The sequence below is a fragment of the Ambystoma mexicanum genome, chromosome 8, assembly GCF_040938575.1.
Source record: "Ambystoma mexicanum isolate Mex_15411 chromosome 8, UKY_AmexF1_1, whole genome shotgun sequence".
NCBI classification, from domain to species: domain Eukaryota; kingdom Metazoa; phylum Chordata; class Amphibia; order Caudata; family Ambystomatidae; genus Ambystoma; species Ambystoma mexicanum.
In genome coordinates, this window is record NC_090929.1 from 32,490,828 (window position 1) to 32,512,453 (window position 21,626).

Here is a 21,626-nt window from a genome sequence, read left to right on the forward strand (position 1 = left end):
AAATACCAAAGCAGTCTGGTCACTAATTAAGCAATCGGACAATCGCTGTAGCAACAACTGTTGTTTTTTCATTTCTTCAGATACATGTTTGCTATAGGAGGTTGCGGGAGGACACTGTCACTGGCAGAAGCAGACTTCAGTAAGGCTATTGTATGTAGTTGAAAGGCTCGCTTTGCATGCAAAATCTTCATCACTTTAGTAAGCAATATCCTTTTTTCTCAGCCTGCCCTGCACACAGGTTTCCTGGCACATTTGCTGCCCAGAGGGTTTGTTTCTTGCGGGTCAGTTGACAGCTCTGCGCTCATCTCCTGGGGGAGGGCAGGACAGCGGATTTCCAGTGTCCCCAAAAAGCCTTGAAGGTATCGAGCAATGAGTTTCAGCTGGAAGACCTCAACGATGAACAGCTCGATCTGGGCCTTGTAGAGGAAATGCAAAAATGTAGGTCCTCCTGTAACCTCCAACTTAAATGCTTGCCAGTTTTTTCTGATTGCACCTAGTGACAACTCTTCCAAACAAAGAAGCAATGGCCAGCATAGCAAGAGCCTCTGTCAAATGCACTACACCAGCCATGGAAAAGCTGCACCCCGACCACCACCAAGCAGCTCCCCAGGCTCCAGCAACATGCTGCTGGCAGAGAAGTGAGACCCAAATACAGTGATCAGGGAGGCCAGATGGTGCTGCAAGAGCACGGCAGCAAACACCTAACTCCTCGAGGGACCCAGCCCCTCCTCACATCAGGACATAAATGTGCGACCGCAGGAACAAAGCCCCCTAACATGAACATTCACCCTCCCAGGCCACCATTGCAGTACAGTTCCAGGCCCACACGGTAGAAGTGGGTGGGGCTTTCCCTAGCTCATTTACTTATAACATTTGCTGTTTGTGCCATGTCCTGGGATGGGAGTGTTAAGATATATTTCTAGTAATAGTGAACTGTGGAACTCTGGGAGTTTATCCAAACTAATCAAGGTAAGCATGGAGAGGGGTTAAGGCTAAGGGCCTCATTACGAGTTTGGCAGTGGGGAAAATAAAATGGTGGTAATGCAGTGGTAACTCCTCCACTTTACTGTCCAAAAACTGCCAAACCTGCAGAAATACCGCCGGAATCCCCATGGAGTCCTATGGGCGCCAATTAAAGGGACTAACACAGCCTACCACCACTTGTAATCTGGTGGTAATACCGCTGGACCAAGCGGTGGTAACAGCAATACCGTTTGGTGGTTACCGCCGAGATGCCACCAAACTTGTAATGATGCTGTAAGTCTCTGCAGAGGTGAGTTGGGTCATGGGTCCACAATGAGGCCACACAGCGAAATACACAATGATTCTACTTAGACAGTAAGTACAATATTATAGGCCAAAACACACTATCAAAATGAATTAAGCGGGTAGTATTATCACGCAACATTCTAAATATAAAACATATATACAGTCACAGTTGGTTAATACAATTCACCATTAAACCTGGAAGGTAAGTCAATCAATTGTATAACCAGTCCACAGGAATAGAAGCCCTAACTTTGAGTCCATCCCCAAGTTAAATGGGGCCTTGTGCCCAAAAGGTCACAAAGTACCTTTAGAAGCAGTCTAAATGTCCATAAAAGAAGGGACCCTGTTCGTAAATGTGATTCTGGGTGTGAAGGTTGTTCCAGAAATCTGGAGAGATTGACAGTTGAGTAAAATACTTTCCCTAGCTTCTAAAACAGCTTTTTCAACAAACTTTAAAAAGCAGAGGAATGGAATGTAAATCAAAGTTCTTCACAGACTTTATAATGGAGGAGATAGGGGCACTGTTAAGTATTGCGACTACTCACCGCAGTTAATCCAAATTTTCCCTATGAACTTGGCAGGTCAAATGGGGGTCGCTGGACATAGGTTTTCCCGTTGTTGCATCCAGTAGAAGATGTCCAGGAGCTGCGGGTGCAAGGAAGTTTCCAGTCGGTTCCAGGAGCTGAGTGCAACCCTTTACAGCGAAGAAATGCAGCAGGCACTGATGCAGGACTCTTCAGCACACTCTACCAGACGGGAAAGGCCAGTTCCAGCGACATTCACCACACATAGGCGACAGCAGGCGTCTCACCAGTCGCGAAGAAAGGATGCTTTCCAGAACAAGACCCGTCACTGCTGGGATGCTGAAACTTGGCAGGAAGGCAGCTTTTAGGACTAGTCTGAGATTCCTGAAGTTCGGAGTAAAAACGCGGAACAGTGACACTACTGGCATGATAGGCCAAAACTGAGCTAGTCAGGTGCTCCAGGGCCACTTCCAAAGTCTCCCGGCTGCAGGGTTTTGAGAAGACGTCGAGACTGAATGATCCCACCAGTCCAAAGGGTTGCAGCACCAGCAAGGGTCTGAGATCTGGTTGTCCAGCAGGGCTTCACCGGGACAGCAGCAAGAATGGTCGCAAGGCCTCTTTGGGATTTGTCCTCGGGCCTTCTGTCATCTGCACAGCTGTACAGGATACTTGGCTCCTCTTCTGATCTCCTGGAATGGCTACAGGACTCCTCTTCTTAGTCTAAATTCATGTGAGTGATCAAACTCAACCCTCCAATAGCAAGGATTTTGTTACACCTAGTATGGTTGTCGGTTCTATATCCCGACTCTCGTACGCTGTGCGAGCTGTTCCGCAAACACCCGGAACGAGCTGTAACGCTCTAGCGTTTTTACCGGATCTCAACCGAAGGTTGGCCACGCCCCCAGACTTCCGCACAGTATATCCGGACACTCAACCTGTGGCAAGGCGCGTTGCTTCTCTCTTTATGAGTAGCTGTACGCTCCTGAAACCCACCGGGCTTCCAGCCAATGGTCTTTCCACCCTTACGGGTTCTGCTAGTCTCTTCAGCGACTCTATCAGGTGCATTACTACGTACTTATTCTTACGGCCCTTTACTTTTGGCAATCATTCTCTGGAGATTATTGTTCTAATCCTATTTTCCCCGTAGCACTTCTGATTCTAGCCACTGCACCAGAAGAAGTAGGAGATCCTACCCGGAAGTACAGGAAAGGGATTTTCCTTCGGTTTATTGGCCCAGGCGGTAAGGGAAGCATTTTGTGTTTCAAGACAAAGTCACTAGCACAAAACTTGAAGATTAATAACCTTATCCTTCTTTAGCTCATTTAGATTAGGAGTGAGCCTCTTCCCGCCTTTTTTCTTACTTTTAGGATTGACCGATTAACACCCAGGTAATACTTGTTTTCACTCTATTCTCATTTCCTTATCCTCTCTACTCTCAAGTATTTACTAGCCTGTTACCTTTTGTATTATTACACCCAGTTTCCTGTTCCACTGACGATCACCAACTACTCTGTGGCTGAGGAACATCATCCCAGCTGTCCTCAGGATTCTACGGGCCCTAGCAGCCCAACACAGGGTTTCTCCCCCCCCCCCCCCCCTTGGGGGTTTTCCCTGGGGGCACCTTTGCGTCCTGGCTCTTGGAGCGGGAGGTGAAGGGATCCCTAGGAGGAACCTCATAGCCTTCAATAGAACAATTTCAAGCTCCGGGGAACAATCAAGTCTCGAGGTGGGTAATATCTTGTATGTTGACGCTTGAGTTCAATGAATAGTACAAGTTTTGATATTAGACATTACAGGATCTGCACCACTCATTCACACCAGCACTTGTCCAATCCAGGACCACTGTGTGGCCGACTTATGCATGCATACCAAACACACTGGAACCAATATGTGGATTTGGACCAGCCCAGATCCTGGGTCAATACACACATGGCATGCACTAGGCTGTGAAAGCAGCAGCTTTCCCGGGCAAATGCATCACCATAAAAGGGATATTCCTGACCTAAGAAGGCCAAAGGGCGAAATGGACAAAGACAAAGTTAAAAAGCTCATGGCACAGCCATTTTAGGACACTAGCCACTGTTAGTAGCCAAACGCGGTAAACGTGAATGGGCACACTAAATGTAACTGCTAGAAATCCCTTTGGTGTAAGTCTAGGGTGATACAAAAGTATCCCAATTGGACTTCTGCATTGAAAGATGCTTTGTGCAATATGAAAAGGTTACCCATACAGATAACAAGACAAGTCTGAAGGACTAGTTTCCCGGTGACAAATGAGCAAAAGGCCAATGAAGGGAAGCTGAAGGCTTCACTTCCCTTTAAGTCAGGGCAAGGTGTAAACATATGGTATGGACTCATGGAGGACCCCTGGCTCACAGTCTTAGAATCGTAACGTATCAAAGATTTAGGATTGTACAAAGGATTTTAGCTTGACCCTTGTATGACCACCTTGCCACTTCACGCTGGCTTCCCTATGGCCTCTTGGTATTCGTATTTCTGATATCTTTGTAGTTTTCACATTCTCTTATTCAGGAGAGGAGTAGCAGACGTTTGAATGCCGGACCACTCTCTCTGGTAACAAGTTTGTTCACAAAAAATACCTTTGTCCCTCTATCTTCCTAATGTTGCCACTGCAACCTTGAGCCCAACACAGTCTTGTTCCCTGTCGGGTTCTTCGACTCACTGCTGTGCTGAAGTCGTTGGCGTTTCTTCTGCCACTGGAGTCAAGGGCGGTACCACAATCGCAACCACGTATCTCTGCCCTGGCTATTAGTGCAGGAGAGTTCCATGTACCGCTGACATCCGTCACACCATTTGCCAGCTGCGATTCCCGGTCTTCTGTTTCTTTCATCAAAGGCTTTGCGGGTTTGAATTGAAGAGGGCAAGGGCAACTCCCTTCTTGACGTCTTTTTGGGTCTTGCTGATTTTCTTCTCCGTTTCAACTGCCGTCCTGGAATAGCTGCTTCCTGGTGCGTTTCGGCCTTGCTCAAAGTGTGCTCTTGTGCTCCGCCTTTTATCCCTATGGGGAAGGGAAAGGGAAGTCAGGTGTGTGCAGTTGTCAGCAATTCCCTGGCTCTGCCTCACCCTTGTTTTGGGACATGTCAGGTAAACGGCTCTGGTCTTAGTCCGTTATCGCTCACAGTGTGAGAAATTGTTTGTGTAGGAAAGGCGGGGTGGGCAGAGTTTCTACATATCCTACTTGGCAGGATGGGGTAAAGGTGTCAGTAGGAAGGGGATACCGCATCTCACCCTTCAGTGTCCCACCCCTCATCAGGTGATCCTCCCTCAGTGGTCCAACCCCAGGAACAGGATCCAATAGTGATGGCCGTGTCCTGGCCACCTGTATGACAGATCAGTGGGGACTATCGAGTGAGACACCTTCAGGTTTCTCCCACAGAGCAGTCATGCTTATCTTAAGAGGAAGATGTGAGCTGTATGTAAGTACATTGAATCTTAGCCAGACAGGCACAACAAAGAACCACTTGCACATATATTTATATAAATGGTATATATTATATTTACATCAGAATCACTTTAAATACTTCAGATATTTACGATAGAACACTTAGGAATACTAAATACACTTCAATGGGCACTTTCACTTTTGTGTTTATTTGCGGTTACATTTGCAGCAATGTTAAAAGGGGAAAACACAAGGTTAACACATCGGTTATAACACGAGCACACGGAACACGGATGATCTATTGGACAAATCATTATCTTCTTGCCTTTTCCACATGTTTTTCCACATGCTGAGACTTGTGCTGTGACAATCACTCATCGCTTCTATAAGTAATTTTCTCCTCTTTCTTTTCTTCGTAGCGTTTCTTACGCTGTGACCCCACCCCCCTCGGCTGTCTGACTGCCCGCCTATAAAACAGCACGGGTACGCACACCCGGAAGTGGCACGCAAGTGGCTGTTGGGCTGTTAGGGTGTGAGGGGAGCTATTGCACACTTTTATGTGCTTGTCTGTGTAAATATACTTGTGCCACAGCCCGTAATTTGCCTATGGGCTTGTCCCAGTCTCTCCAGTTCCCATTGATAGGATAAGGTGAGGGGAACTGTCCAAGGAGAATGGTCTTGTTTGTTTATTATACGGTATATGCAAAGATGAAATTACTCTGTTTTGGGCATTTCATGTAGTAATTGTTTTCGCATTGAAAGGAGCTGCTTTACCGCAAGGTTTTTCCCGCCTGGGGCTAAGCCTACATAACAAAGGCAATTTGTACCCGGTTGTGAAGTTACCAACGAGTGGGTGACTATTGGGCATGAATCATGGTTAATGGTCTTGGAAGCGGCAGCAAATTACACGAGTCTCAGTCTGCTGCATCTAACCCAACGGTCATGGGGTCTGAGAACTCTGAAAGAGAGGAGTCAGTTCTATTGAGCTGCTCTGAGGATAGGGATGAAGTAGGCACTCCTGTGTGCACAGAAACACTTCCCTCACCTGATAGCTCCATGAAATCAGCTGTGAGCATGGGGGCTGGTTTGGCAACCGGACAACTATCCACTACTGCTTTGGTGCAAGTCCACGCAGAAGCCCAGGGTTTGCCAACAACCTTTAGGCTCCATGGGGTTAATGATATCGAACATGAGGGGCTATTTGATGAGCAGTGGAATCTATTATGAGAACAGAGATAATGAGAAAGATGGGGGTGGAACCATTTCGAAATAGAATCTCTGATTGTTCAATATTAACACCTGTAACTTAGGCCGAGCTTGGGAAACGTATGAGGCTCTTTCTTTCTTGGTCCCTCAACCCCGGTCACGCAAAAGAGGACCGGGGTTGAAAATGTTATTATGTTTAGCAATCAATCTCATCTCAATTGCAAAATCCCCCTGCGGACTGAGGTGTGTTTGGTTTGCAGCAGAGCCCTCAGGGATCTACATAATGATCAAATAATCGTAGGGGCTACCTATAACCAGAAGTCTAGTTTGCCAACCTCAGAGATCCTGAACATGGATCCTTATGAGCAAATGATGCTGTTGGATCATGATTCAGGCACATCGATACATATGGTTGGGTTGAGTGAGCCTGAACTGGGTTCTCCTTTTGAACTTCTTACGCGAGATGCTGCCTCTCTTAGCGCCCAGTGATGTCTCGGATCTTGAACTTGTTAGACAAAGGGCACGAGCAGACTCATTGGGAAATTGGTGTCATGACGGCATCATTAACAGAGATCTTGTGTAAAATTAATCGAATTGAAGGTCTTCTTTTCACATGTGATGCAGTCTCTGCCCTTGCCCTTGGTGATATGAAATTGGCAGCCAGGGGGACTAAAGCCACAGAAACTCCAGGTGAGTCCAGGATGGTAGGCAATGATATTAAGTCCTTTGCGGAGATGGCTGCATCCAGGGTCCATAAGAATGAGAGTATGGTGGAGAAGGTAGATCCGGAATTGGCTCAGGTGGTTGCCAACAATGTTTATGCCGTACAGGAAATTATGAATGATATAAGGGAGATGAAAGAGGCAAAGCTACAGGAACTGCATATTCCTCAGGTTGAGGGCCACTCGACCTCTTACTCCATCCAAAACGTTAGAGAAGGTTTGGACAGTCCATCAGAGTTGAAAGACCTGATTGATCTTAACAGCGGAGGGTCAGGTGTCGCCGGACCTAATTATCATTGATCACCCGAATCTGTAGAGTGCGGAATGGCCTATTGTTGTGCTTACACATAGGGAGAAAAGACTGTCCCTTAGAGCTCAAAAACGAAAAGGCCAAATTAAAAAAAAACGAAAAATGTACCGTTAAAAAAACTGACAATCATGGCTCCTATATAAAAGAATTGGGTAATATCTCTGAAAACAAGGTTATCATTGACCTCCAACAACTTGATGAGGAATCAAAAGCATTATTGAACATCAATAATGAGGAATCCGAAGCATCAGGAAAACTACTTAAAAATCTTAAGCTGAAAAAAAGTAAAGACAGAAAATAACCATAACTATCTCAGACTCCATATAAAAAAAACTGTTGTCTAGTGAATGTTGGCGACCATGGTGTCCCGGACCCCTCCTTTGTGCAGCCACTCAAACACAGACTGTGTTCTCGAAATTCTATCCCATAATTAACAATAAAAAAGCAACTAAATGTTAAACGGTCCTGATGCTGGCCAAGGCCCTAGAAAGAACACTAAAATAGGAAGGGCCAGTGGTGCTGGGGAACCCACCTCTAGCCTGACTATGAAGGCATTAAAGGAGGTGGATAGGGCAATTGAGGATCCAGCTATCCAAAAAGGTAAATCCACTGATTCGGATGGAAAGGATTCTGAAATGTTAATTGTGGGCGCTGCTAGGTCCAATGGAGGGGGGCTACTAGCGATTGATAGTAACTTTATGAATCAAGAAAGTAAATCTCCCTACTTGCCAGCTGCCCCGACTTCTGGCGAGGCAAGCGATGGGCGTGAGAGAGTGGTAGTCATTTCCACCTGATCGGGTATTGACGCTTGATATGCCGTCTATAATGGGTTGGGAAAGTGATACTACCAGTAATGGGAAAGCTAGTCTAAATAGGTCATACATGCTTAGAGCGTTCCAGGCCATACCGTCTAAAAGAAAATTAAGATCGGACGATATCGACTGGATAAGACTAGCTACCAACCACAATAATCGTATTTGACTCTCTCATTCCCATATAATCATGAAATTAATATGGGACCAAAGAGATAACTTTGTACATATTGGTCTCACTCCAATTTTTGTGGAAACTCTGTTGCAGATTGTTGAGTCTGCCCCAGGATTGTTACCGCATGGCCTACCCCTGCAGATTAATGAGGACATGATGAGACAATTGCTTGCCTTTGCAGCAGCAATAGGTGACATTACGGGATCTCACACACCCATTGGCAATCCGCCAGTTACGGCAAAAATGCAACCTCTAGCTTAATGAAAATACCTTTAAGTTTTGTGTCCTGGAATTCTTGTGGGCTAAGAAACTTCTTTTTATGGTTTAAACAGACTGACCAATGCAGAAGACCAGAAGTTATAATGCTAGAGGAAACAATGCATATGACCCGTTTTGACGTTGAAGGTTATGAATCATATACTCGAGTCGCTACGAGAGGGTTATTGGGGAGACCGTCTGGTGGTCTTGCGGTGCTGATTAATAATTCCTGTAAACTATCATCTAGTCTGATTAATCAGGATGAATCTATTCTAGCTGTCGAACTTTCTCTTTAAGGTGCGCCCATGGCTTGCGTCTTAGTTATATATATATATATGCTGGAACCAAACAATAGTACTGTTTGGGGATATGAGCGATCACTTGGATATGATTTTTGAAGGAGCAATGATTTGCAATCCACAGGTTAAAATTGTTGTTGCTGGTGATTTCAATTCAACCTGTTACGGTGTAACGCCTAGTAACGGAATGAACCAGGGGTACCCAACCTCCATCACAATGCGAAATGGGCAGAAGTGGATTGATTATTCTATGACTTGGGATATCCAAATGGTGCTCCCGGATGTGCACACACATCACTACTCGTGGGCACGAGGTAATCTCAGATAATTTATTGATTATTCTTTTGTGTTTTCTGCACTTTATAGAGAAGTGGAGGCGGTTTGCATTTGTGATGTAGGCTATGGTGACCATCTGGCACTCCGGCTGTCATTGAAGCTTCCCAATTGGTGTTACAAAACCAGACTCTCTCTTACCCTAATTGAAGTGGACAGACCTCAGCTCTCCATTAGGTGGAATGCAGCACCCTGTTATCAGATAATAAGAAGAATCAGGTCTGACCCACATTTAATAACTACAGAGAGCCTTGATCTCCACTCGAGAAGCAGTGGAGCAGGTGAATGCTAGGCATATTCAATTCCACGTCAATTGGATTGCTAATGAAAAAAACACTTAAAGGGAGGAAAAAAAGTGGTTAGTGCAACATGAGTTCAAGGCTCTAGAGACAGTTTTTCACCTGGCAAGCCTTTAAAATCCAAAAACACATCCCTGGCTAAAGGCAGTTCGGAGAGGGCTTGAAGTCTTGACAAACACTGAATTATGAAGAGTACCTGTGTATTTCTTTTAGCGTCTAACGTTATTGAAGCCATTCTCCTCTATCTGATCCCCGAAGACCCTTGTCAGTGCTTCGCCCCTTGTACTAGTGGGGCCAACTAGTCTCGCCCCCTGCTCGAGGATCTGTGCCGCCCTTCCCTGGCCAAAAGGGGGAGACCTTCCCAGGGGAGACACTGGAGACATCACTACATTCATCACAGGCGGCACTACCAATTCAAAGCCTTGCCCTTGGACATAAATCTGCTCCCAGGGTATTCACAAAATGCTTTGCCCCGGTCGCAGCGCACCTACGCCACAAAGGGATACACGTCTACCCTTATCTGAAAGACTGGCTCATCTGGACCTGCTCCCACGGACCGGCACCCAGCACACAAGGGAGACCATACACCACCTGACTTTGCTCAGTTTCTCCATCAGGTATCCAAAGGCCTGCATTGTGTCATCACAGAATGCTCTGTTCCCGGGCACCCGGTTCAACACAATCTCTGGTTTAGCAACCCCCTCGAAGGAGAGGGTGAAGACCATCCTAGGGAAGGTTCAGCAGATGTCGACTGCATCCATCGCCCCAGTCCGGTCAATCAAATCCCGGTTGGGCATGATGTCCTCCTGCATCCATCTGGTACCCTTTTGCAGGCTCCAGATGCGGCCACTCCAGGAATTCCTAGGTGCCAGCAGGTCACAGGCACGTGCCCAGACAAGATTGCCCTCAATCAGGCATTCCGTCAAGCTCTTCATTGGTGGTCTGTTAGTCCACATCTGATGGAAGGAGCTCCTTTCCAGGTCCCTCCATACCAGGCTACAGTCATGGCCAATGCCTCTCTGGAGGGTTGAGGGCTCACACAGGACAGTCTTGCACCCGAGGCCTCCGGCTCACGGAGGAGAAGGACTTGCTCATAAAAGTCCTTGAGCTCCGGGCAGTCTCCTGGGCCCTCCAGTCGTTCCAGCCCCAGCTACAGGGGAAGGTGCTGCAGATCTTCACAAACAACACCACCACCATGTTTTACATCCTGAAACAGGGCGGTTCATGCTCCCCCGCTCTCTCCCTTGAAGCCCAGTGCCTGTGGTACTGACCCATTCTTCAGGACATGTTCCTTGTTCTTCTTCACCTGGCAGGTGTCAAGAACACCATTGCAGACTCGCTCAGCAGGGATCTGTAGTCCTGTCACGAGGGAGCTTCCACAGGCACAAATGCCACATCTCTTCAGCAGGTGGGGTCCTCTCCAGATTGACCACTTCACGACAGCTGCCAACTCCAAGTGCTGAATGTTTTCCAGCAGATATTCCCAGCCGAGTAGTCTAGCAAATGCCTTCTCATTCCCATGGGATGGGCTCTTCCTGTATGCCTTCCCTCCAATTCAACTGCTACTATGCGTGATCATCACACTCAGATGGTGCCGTTGCAGGATGATCCTTATTGCACCGCCGTGGCCGCAGCAGATCTGGTATCCGGATCTTCTCCAGCTGTCAGTGGTGCCGTCCATCCTACTGCCTCTGGTTCCTGACCTTCTCTCCAGAGAAAACAGAACAATACTGCACCACGACCCAGCATTGTTGAGCCTCCTACAGCCCTAGAGTTTGGCCACGATTCCTTGCCGCTGGAGTGCGAGAATATCCTGGCCAAGGCCAGAACTCCTGATGTATTGTCTTGCTACAGGCACAAATGGAAGCACTTTACAGTGTGGTGCAGGGTGCAGAAGATTACGCCTCTGCGGATAACTGCTCTGCAGATTCTTCCTGATCAGCTCTCGCTGGCTAAGGCGGGGCTGGCTCACACCTCCATCATGGTTCATCCGGCTGCCATATCCCGGTATACACGGGTGCCAGGCAAGCTCTACCTGTGATCGCACAGGCTCGTCAAGGAGTTAAAGTGCCTCTCCGGGAATTATCTGCCGTTGAAAGCTCCTGCACCAGCTTGGGAACTAAACGTGGTATTAACTATGCTCATGCGGCCTCCTTTTGAACCAATGCATCATGCCCCTTTGAAGTGTCTATCGTGGAAGACTTGGTGGTGATCACTTCGGCCGGGCGGGTCAGGTGGATCCAGGCCCTCTCCTGCTTGCAGCCATACTTGTCCTTTCACGCTACTAAAGAGGTGTTATGGACTCATCCCACCCTCATGCCAAAGGTTCCTTCAGACTTTCATCTCAACAAGCCTTTGGTCCTAACATAACATAACAGGAGTATTTGTCGAGCGCACGGTCACACCCAGAGGGGTATCTTGCCGCTATTGACAGATAACAGATGTTTGTTACCCAACTCAATAGTATTCATTTTATCGTACTCGGAAGGGTGAAGGGCTGAGTGGACCTGCCGGGATTCAAACATGTGGCCATGAGATCAAACCCATGCTGCTGTAGAGGATGCATTAGTCCACTGACCCGGCTTACAGCCAGTTTCTTTTCCGAACCCTTCTATGCCTGCTGAAAGGGCTTTACGTCCGCTGGACGTTGCTTGTGCCCTCAAGTTCTCCGGGGCAGGCACTAAAGACTTACGGATAACGTCTTTGCATTTTGTCAATTTTGAACCTCTGGGACACAGGAAGGCCCTGTCTAAGGTTTCCATATGCAGATGGCTCTCCAGCTGCATCATGCACTGTCATCATCTGACCAAAAGACCACTTCCAGCCGGCCAAGAGCCCACTCCACCAGAGCCATCGCAGCAACAACAGTGTTGCTCTATGGTGACACCTGCTTGACATCTGCAGGGCTGTTACGTGGAGGTCTATGCACACCTTCACGAGATTCTACTGTGTCGACAGGGATTCCAGGGAGGAGTCCTGGGTCAGCCAAGCAGTGCGGCGCAATTATTTGTTTGAGGTGAGTGTGTTCCAAGGTTAAGGTATTGTTTCTAAGAGCCTTGCCACCACCCTTGGTTGTGTATACTGCTGTATAATTGTATTCATAAGCATGTGAATCCATGCAAGATACAATGCTGGAGCAGGAACAGGTAACTTACCTGTAACTTTTGTTCTCCAGCAAGGGTCTTGCACGTATTCACTTGCAAACCCTCCCTCATTCCCCTCTCTGGCTCTTCTTGGTTAATACTGCCACCTTACGTGCGCTACCAAATCTGAAGATGGCCACCAGGGCTGGAGCTTAGTAGGACGAGTGTCCTTGCCTGTGGCAGTATGATCCGAAGTGACACTGATAGGCTATAGAAGCGACAAGCAGTTTTTAGCTTAAAGCTAAACTGCTTTAATTTTACCAAAGATTCCCAGCCTGACGACGAGGAATATTCATGGGCACGTGAATCCATACAAGACCTGTGCTGGAGTTACAGGTAAGTAAATTGTTCCATATATATTCGGATCCAAACAGTTACTGGTACAGATGCACACAGTCAGTAGATTCAGACAAGTTATGTGCTAAGAATGCAGGGGAAACTTTAAGCGTAGATTCACTTTACTTTTATGAGTTTACTCTGACCATACAGTGGTGGTACTATGGACAGGCTGCCCTAGGAGCAATGCTTAAGAAATGGAGTGTGTGTGGGGAAAGGAATAAAGAAGAAACTAACAAAGGACTTGGGCCCTAAACACAGTGCCCTCTAGGAGCAGTCCAGAATCAGAATGCGGGCAGAAATGAACTGTAAATCATAGATGAATTCCTCTAGTAAGGCACCAAACAGTCCCTAAAAACCTTATCAAGTGAGATAGGAAAGGCAGACCGGTCCTAGTTCTACACCATACAGTAGGGATTTGGCAGCAAACCACCCCAGAGAGGACCAGAGTGTAGACCCAAATAAAGAGTTCCAGAAGGTGTTTCAAGAACCAGGATCCCCAGAAGATGCAGCACAGCAAGAGAAGCCCTAATAGAAAGCAATGGGAAAATGAGGTTGCGACCTGCCTGTGAGTTGCTTAGAGCCTTTATCACGGGGATCCCAGAGGGAGAGTATCTTGAATAATGCAACACCCCAGAAACCAGAGGGAAGTAATCCTAGTGAATGCTTCTGAGAAGTCTGCTCGAGGAAGGCTTAACAACCTGCTTAGTACACACCTTTCCTAGGTACAGTTGGCAGGTTGCTTCCAACAAAACAAAAACATTAAGTGGGGTGTTCAGGAGACTGCAGAGATCAGCAACAAAGTAGGTGCCTCTGGAGTAAACAGCAGGAAGAAACATTAACATTCTGTGCAGACAGTCCCTGCAGTGAAGGCCTGACCTAGCACGCAATTAGGGTCAGATGGCCCAGCATGAACAATCAGAAGCCAAAAACACAAACTGGAGATCAGCCAAAGACTCAGCATGCAACCAGCATGGCCAGATCAAATCCACAAAATGCAGCTTACCCACCAACACTGCAGAGAACTGATCTTGGGTGTGATGCTGGAACTGCCTTATCCAGGGACAGGGCCTCCTTGTCCTACCACTTCTCTGTGTGTGTTTTCCTTATGTTTTCTGCCACTGAGGTCCAGCCTGGACCTCTGGCACTGCAGCTCTTCATATTCTTTTGCTGAACACCACCCGTGGGGTACCCTTATGGCACCCGTGGGTGAGGGTACACCCTTGTACCCATTATGTGTGTTTTTGAGCACTTGTGTGTTGCCCATCGAGCACTGTATGGTATGGTGGCAGTGGCTCTAAGTGTCCTCCATTTTGGGACACCCAGGCCCTGCCATAGGAATGAATGGATTCCTGATAGCAGTTATCCCCTGTGGCCTCTTGGTTTCTTGCCTTTTACCTTTTTGCACAAAGTCCTGGGAAGTCCCGACTCTGTTCCCTTCCTCCTAACTGGCTGTTGGGGGTAAATACCATATATGGCTCTGGGGCTGCCGCCTCTCTCACTGACTGGAGCCTTCCCAGGTGTTGTGGGTACACACTAGGGGTGGGACCTGTGTGAATCGATTTGGGAGTATACTCACATTCTCTGTTGTGGGTGTCTGGTTTCTGTGTGTGTGACACAATGAATGAGAGCTGTGACTGAAACTGACATGAATGCAGTGTAGTGTGCTGAAAGGCTGGGTACTAGCTCCTATCCACATTCTTTGTTATGGGTGTCTGGGTGGAGTGAATGGCCCGAATGCCTGTGAGCCTGATTGGCTGGCTGACTGCCTACCTGCATGAATGCCCCTCCGCATGATTGGCTGACTGAGCCTGGTTCAGCCAGAGTGAATGAGGGACGGATGTGTATATCTGGGGACCTCTCACTAATTTGTTCAGAAGCTGAAGTCGAAGCTTAGCAAGAAGATGCTATTCCTTGAAGCCCCGCTGGAGGAGAAGTCTGCTGCTGCATTTTCTTTAAGTAATCCGAAAGCTGTTGTGTCTCCCAAGGACTGATCCAGAGAGGACCTGCGAAGGAGACCTCTCCCGAGCTACAAGCAAACATCGTGCAACCTGCTACTCTTCATGCAAAGTGCCCTGGAAGCCAGTCGTCTGTGCCTGCAGTCTGGAGAAGGGGTCTTTGTGAATCCTGAAGAGGAGTTCCCGACATCTCGAGTCGAAGAAGTCCATTGGTGTCGTCTGGGGTCCGGAGGTGCATTTCATGACCGCTGGAAGGCGTTGCGGTCTACCACCCAGAAGAGGGGGTACCCTGGCATAGTGCTGATGGACACCCAGAGCTGCGAAAGTTCCAAGCTGCCTAAGAACATTTCAAAGGACATCTTTGCCATCATCCCTACCGTTGTTATGGGTCCTCATACCTTGTTAAAGGCCCTCGCTGCGGTCGGGCCTTTAACTCAGTCTTCAGGACCCATAACGCCCGATATGGCCTTCGGGCGAAGTCTATAAAACTATATTATATGCTGTTACTCCTCACTGAAGGATCCACATGCCTATTTAAAACTGTCTGCAGTTAGTGCACCACTGGATTTAAGTGTATGTATTTGCCTTTCTTTGAATAAGTATTCCAAGTACAAAGTGTTATTATTTATGTGTGTATATATATGGTAGAGGTAGCAACCTTCTTTTATGTAAAGAAGCTGTGTTATCACATAACATAGTATGTGGACATTCCTTTGTGGGGGCTTTGGGAATTCACTGTACTTAAAAACCAGCCTGCATCCACCTCCTGAAAGCTTGCGCCTGTCTGCTCACCACATTTTACCAAATTGGGATCCTTGCTTGGGTGTTCTGTGCCTTTGCCCTACCAATTAGGGGGCGGAAGTACAGATACCCCCTCCAGTCTTTACATTTGGTATAGGGCAGTGGTATTTATAGTTTTTCATACTGAATCTCCCTGACCCCCGCTGAGTACAAATATTGTTTCTGGGGCCCCTTACCTTGGGAACGGCCCCTTAGGGGGCCTAAAGAATGTTCAGGGAGGCTCCAGGCTCTTTAAAAAAGGCTTACTGCACAATCGCAAAGATATCGTCTTGCTTAATGGCATGAATATACTTGTGATCAAGATCTGTTACTGCAAATGACTTCAGGACCGGACTTGTATCTCTCCACAGCTCCTGGTGCCCACATCAGTGCCCTGCCTGCGCCTGGGATCCATGCTTTGTACATTGCTCTTGATCCTGCTCAAGCAGTGGACGCGGTAGGTGTGCTCAAAGCAGCTGTTTTCCATTTGTGCTTTTGTCTGTGTAAAGTGTTTGAAGGTAATGGACAAGCCGTGTTTGAGTCAGACTTCTTGTATAAACTGTTCTACAAGCACACTTGCACTAATATATACTCTATGACCATGGGTAAAGTTGCACTTCTCTGCTATTTGATGAAATCGACCGAGGATGTAAGTGTATTAGTAGTTCCTATAGATTGATGCTGTAACTATCCTCTCTGCCCCATTCCTTTACAGTGATTTGGGTTCCGCTGAAGACATCCTCCCCTCGCTGATTCAGATCCTGGAGGGGGCACTGCAAGCTGACCCTCAGCTCATGGAGAAGACTAAAGCGAAGGTCCTGGCAGCCATTCTCACTGTGCTTCAGATGCGACAGCTGAAAAGTGAGTAAATTATGTAGGAGGCAATTGGGGTTAGCTTTGCACATGCAATGACACCAGTCGTATAAACATTTAGTGCAGAGGTCACTCAGATTGGTGAGCCCTTGTGGGGATGTGTGCCTTTCCACATATGTGTGACAGTCGACACCTCTTGTACTCAGCAAGCCAGATACCGCAATACCCCCAGCTGGTGCTGAGCCTGTGTGAGACAATCCAGGATGAAGCTGTCGCACTGCTGGACCAGACGCGCCATGGACTTGCCACTGACGAGGTAATGGAGGACAAGGATTCTATGGAGACAGATGACGGGCCCCGCCTAAAGCACAAGGATCAGAGGGATGGGGTAAGACAAAAAGGTGTTGCCTTGCATTGTATAGCTCATATTTACAGTTTATGAATCTGTTGATTTGCATGCTGTGTATAGTTTTCCATCCAGTGGTTAGCCTGAAGTATTGCACTTCATTTACTAAGCTTTAATTTGGGTGTCCACAGTAATATGACCCCTGGACAATGTTCATTAGGCATTTCCTACACCCTTATGTTTAGGATTCAGGCAGAACAATCCCCACCTTATTTGCAAAGCACTCTATATACTGCCAGACTCCCCAAGCGCTAGCTGTAGATGAGCAGACAGATCTATTCTTTCAACAGGGCAGGGGGAGGAAAAGAAGGTACAAAGTAGCATAAAAAAGCACAGAATAAGTGAATGTCCACTATCGGAAGCCTAAGGTACAGGGGTCGAAATTAGGATTGGATAAGCAGGAGCAAATGCCAGCTCCGGGGTATCCGGCCTTAATCAGTGACTAGGAAGCTAGTACATAGCATTCCACAAATCTAATTTTCACATAAGTTGCAAACATATAATTTTGCCCATTATTTGTGACCTCTTATGCTTTGTGTCATATAGCTATATACTAAAGTTTATTTTTAGGTTGTGCCAAACACACAGAGTTAAATTCAAATAGGTATGTTTGTTCTGCATCAGTTGGCATGGGGAGCCAAACATAGATCCTGGTAGCTATTTTTTTTGTGTGTTTTAGTTCATTGAACTCTTCACAAATTACATTTTATAATATGAAAATAAGAAAAAGTAACAACATTAAAATTTATACCGTCAGTTACAAATTCAGATCTTAAGATTTAACAATAATTATAAAATAAAATTCTTAAAACCAACTAATTACATTTGAATCACCAAAATAATAAACAAATAATCATCTAAATAATTTGTGCAATGCACATTACATCTCAGTAGCATCATAACAGATTTTATACATTTCTCTTTTAGCATTCTAGTTAAAGTTTAGTCTAGGTCAACCTCAGTGGTTTTTCCCAGGGCCACTGCCATCAAAAAATGGACAGTTGAGATTCTAATACTGATGAAAGAAGTTGACAAAATCACTGGCCATCTATGATCCGGGTTCATTTCCACAAAATATTCATAGTGCTTACTAAAGAACTTTTGTCTTGCTGTTATCAGAGCCGGGTAGTCAATGATCAAATGCTGTAATGTTTCTTTACATGTTATATCAATACAAAATTGCCAGACATTTTTTTTCTGATTTAATCATTTTCCGTTCAGCTAATAGGTCACGAGTCAGCTATAAATTTAGCCTAAGGTGCAAAATAGAGCATCTGACAGATGGATTTGGTGCCTTACCGAGATAGGGTTCCGTGACACGATGTCTTTTTTATGCCAAATGGTTTACATGCAAAGTGCATGTAAGTTGGACACATGTCCTGTGTCTCAATCCAATCTGCCAGATATACTTTACGTTTGGCTCTATCCCGATCTCTGGTCAATGCTTCAATAGTGATATCTGCATGAACCAAAGTCCGGTAAACGCACAAGCTCCACTTGTCAATAAAGGAGTGATTTGACAGGCGAACATATTTTGACAATACTTTAAGAACAATGTTTGAATCATTTGAAATAAGACATTTTCGAAACAGAGCAGAGTCGCCAGTGATATAAAGCATTGAGAGAAATAAGTCCCAGTTCATATCTCAGACGAGCAACAGGGATACACTGTGGGAGATTAAAGATTTGTCTCAATGTTCCCTCTATTTTGTTAACGGTTGTTGGCAACATTTCTCTAGTTTCCATGCCATATAATAAACTAGAGCAAATTTTTTGATTATAGTACATTAAGGCCGGTATTAGCGAGCGCTTGCCATATTTCTTTAAAATTTGCTTTGTCTGATATATATGGCAGTGGCTAATTTTCTCTCAAGATTCAAGAGGTGAGATCTATTATGTTTTTCTCCATCAATTATCATCCCCAAATATGTATAATGCTGAACCACTTCGATCTGAGCATTTTTCAATGACCATTGCATTTTGCTATGAGCAGATGGTTTAGGGGTGTATGCTATGATTTTTCGTTTTTTCTTTTTTTTTTTTTTACGGATTTACTGTCAGTTGGTTCTTGTCACTGTACTTTGACAAGGAGTATAATCATTTCTGAAGACCCATCAGAGTATTAGAGAGGAGTACTAAATCATCAGCAGATAATAATGCTTGAATCGTGTCATTCAATTTGAGAGAGTCTGAGATCACTTTTGCAAAAGCATCCTTCATATCATGTATAAAAAAATTGCAAATGGCGGATGCTAGTATGCACCCCTGTTTCAAACCCTGTGATGTGTTAATGGAGGATGAAAGGAGGCCCTCTGTCGATAGTCTGACTTGAACTGAGGTGTTAAAGTGTAGGGCATGTATAATGTCCCTCAAAGTAGATGGACAACCTGCTTGTATAAGTTTAGCTCTCAAAATCACTCTTGAAACCGAATCAAATGTGGTGTGCAAATCAGTGAAAGAAAAATAAACTGGTTGACTTGGAGCATGAGCCTGTTCCTTAATCGCATTTAGACAGAGTAAATTGCTCGCTGTCCCCATACCAACAACATAACTCGTTTGATTGGGGTCTCTCGAACCTTGTTCCTGGGTCCACGTATTAAAATATGGAAGGACCAACCTAGCAAAAACCTTCCCCGGCTCATCAAGCAGCGCTATCGGTCTGTAATTATTGGGAGAAGAGCGGTCACCCTTCTTAAAGATGGGTACAGGCAGGGATTTGCACCATCAGTTTGGAATCACACGTTTTACGATTATATTTTGAAAAAATGTTATTCAATACAATCGCCCATTGATGGGGGTGTAATTTGAACATGTGATTAGTCAAACTATCAGGGCCCATTGCTCTTGAGGCACTGGATAGTCTTATAAGATCTTCAATGGTGCCTATCACGAACTTCAACCTCCATTGTTTTGATGAATGTAGAGTATCTGACAACTTGGGTCAGTGTAAAGATTAGAGAAATGTTTCAAACGTTGCTGTTTTTGAAAACCGTTAATTTGACTATCCGCTTGTTTTTACTGCTCGCTGTTATTCAATAAACTCCAAGTTTGAGCTGAGTTCTTATTTTGAAGCGAGACTAAAAAGGCTTTGCTGTCACGTTGATATAAAATAGCTTTTCGTGCCCTTATCCAATTGGCATATCAACATTTAGCTGCTTTGAGGGTGCCATGTTCGTTGATGGTTAGACCTAGTATTGCTTTATTTTCGTGACGAAATGTAATTTTCCTTAGCTTAATTACAGGATCATAACAATGCTTATGACTAAATGTCATGGGCTTAGAGGCCATCAATGAATACTTGAAATAATCAAGAGCACCTAAATAGGAAGAGTCACTAGAACAGGTTTGGGATTGTAACTCATGATTATTCAAGGTAATTAAATTCACTTCTGACCATCGAAAGCAGGTTCTTGCGTTGTTAACTGATAAGGATTGCTTATACCATTGCGTCTTACATGTAACGTTTATAGAGGCCCACGGCCAATATAGTGGCAACATATGATGATCACTGTGAGTTTGTGTGATGACTTCAAATCGATCAGCAGCCATAAACAAACACTCATCCATATAGATATAGTAAATAATGCTCTCTGATAGGCCTCTGCTCCAGGTACATTTTGGTGGAACATCCCCCGGTAGCAAGCCATTTGCTATCCTAAAATTTCTGTCAGACATAAAAGTATTCCATCTATCTATGTCTGCATGTTTGCCCTTGGAATTCTGATTTAAGCAATTTAAATTGAAGTCCACAGTGATAATGGTGCCAGTGATCTCTTAGGACATAAAGATGGTATCTAAAATTAATGGTAGGGCATTATAGAAACTATCATCTGTGATGCCAACCAGATTTCTGTACATGTTCTACATCGATCGAGGTGATATCCTCCAGTGCTGGAACATCAGTAAAGATGTTCATAATACTTGTTCTACTTAGATCGTATTTAACAAATGGAGCATCACAGCATTTCATTTAATGGCAAGGACTTTCCATTTTGAGTTGGCGGTTTCCAACTATTCGCATTTTGTACATTTTTTGCTTGAAAATTGCTATTGGCAACAGGCTTTTTCATGCTTCTGTCAGTTCTACATTGACTAGAATTAAACCACACAGAGCTCTTTGTGGTATGACATTGATAGTCTTGGGGAAGTGCAGTCTGTGGCTCTTGGTCTGCCTTAGCATCTTCTTTGTATCGCTTCTAATTCATTGATGACATTCCTGTTTAGAGGTTTTCTCTCTCTTTGGGGCATGACTCAAGACCAGCATCTACTGCCATCTGAATCTCTCCACATCTTTCATCGTCCTTGATGACATTGCCATTTTGGGACATCTGTCTATCAGCTGGCGTGTTATCTGCAGTACTTATATGATCAGTGCTTGGGTTTACCGTTTTAAGTTCAGCATCTTGCTCTAAAGCCTGCAACCAAGTCATTCAATGGTTCATGAGTTAGAGAACGATTATTAACAATATCGCTCTTGTCATCAGCTAGTCCATTCGTTTTCTTAGGTATCACTTTGAAAGACAATGTTGCATCTCTTGGAGTTTTCTGAGCTAAATTGATTGAATGAATAAAGAGCTTAA

At 45.4% G+C, this 21,626-nt stretch overlaps 1 protein-coding gene across 4 annotated transcripts in view; it reads left to right on the forward strand.

The window, feature by feature from the left end:
- NUP188 (nucleoporin 188) overlaps positions 1-21,626 on the forward strand; it is a 1,828,090-nt gene that overhangs the window by 1,405,740 nt on the left and 400,724 nt on the right. For all 4 annotated transcript variants that reach the window (XM_069609202.1, XM_069609203.1, XM_069609201.1 and 1 more), the window contains 3 exons: positions 16,199-16,284; positions 16,543-16,688; positions 16,847-17,028. In XM_069609202.1, coding sequence (XP_069465303.1) covers positions 16,199-16,284; positions 16,543-16,688; positions 16,847-17,028 — 414 coding nt within the window. The remainder of the gene's footprint in view (positions 1-16,198; positions 16,285-16,542; positions 16,689-16,846; positions 17,029-21,626) is intronic.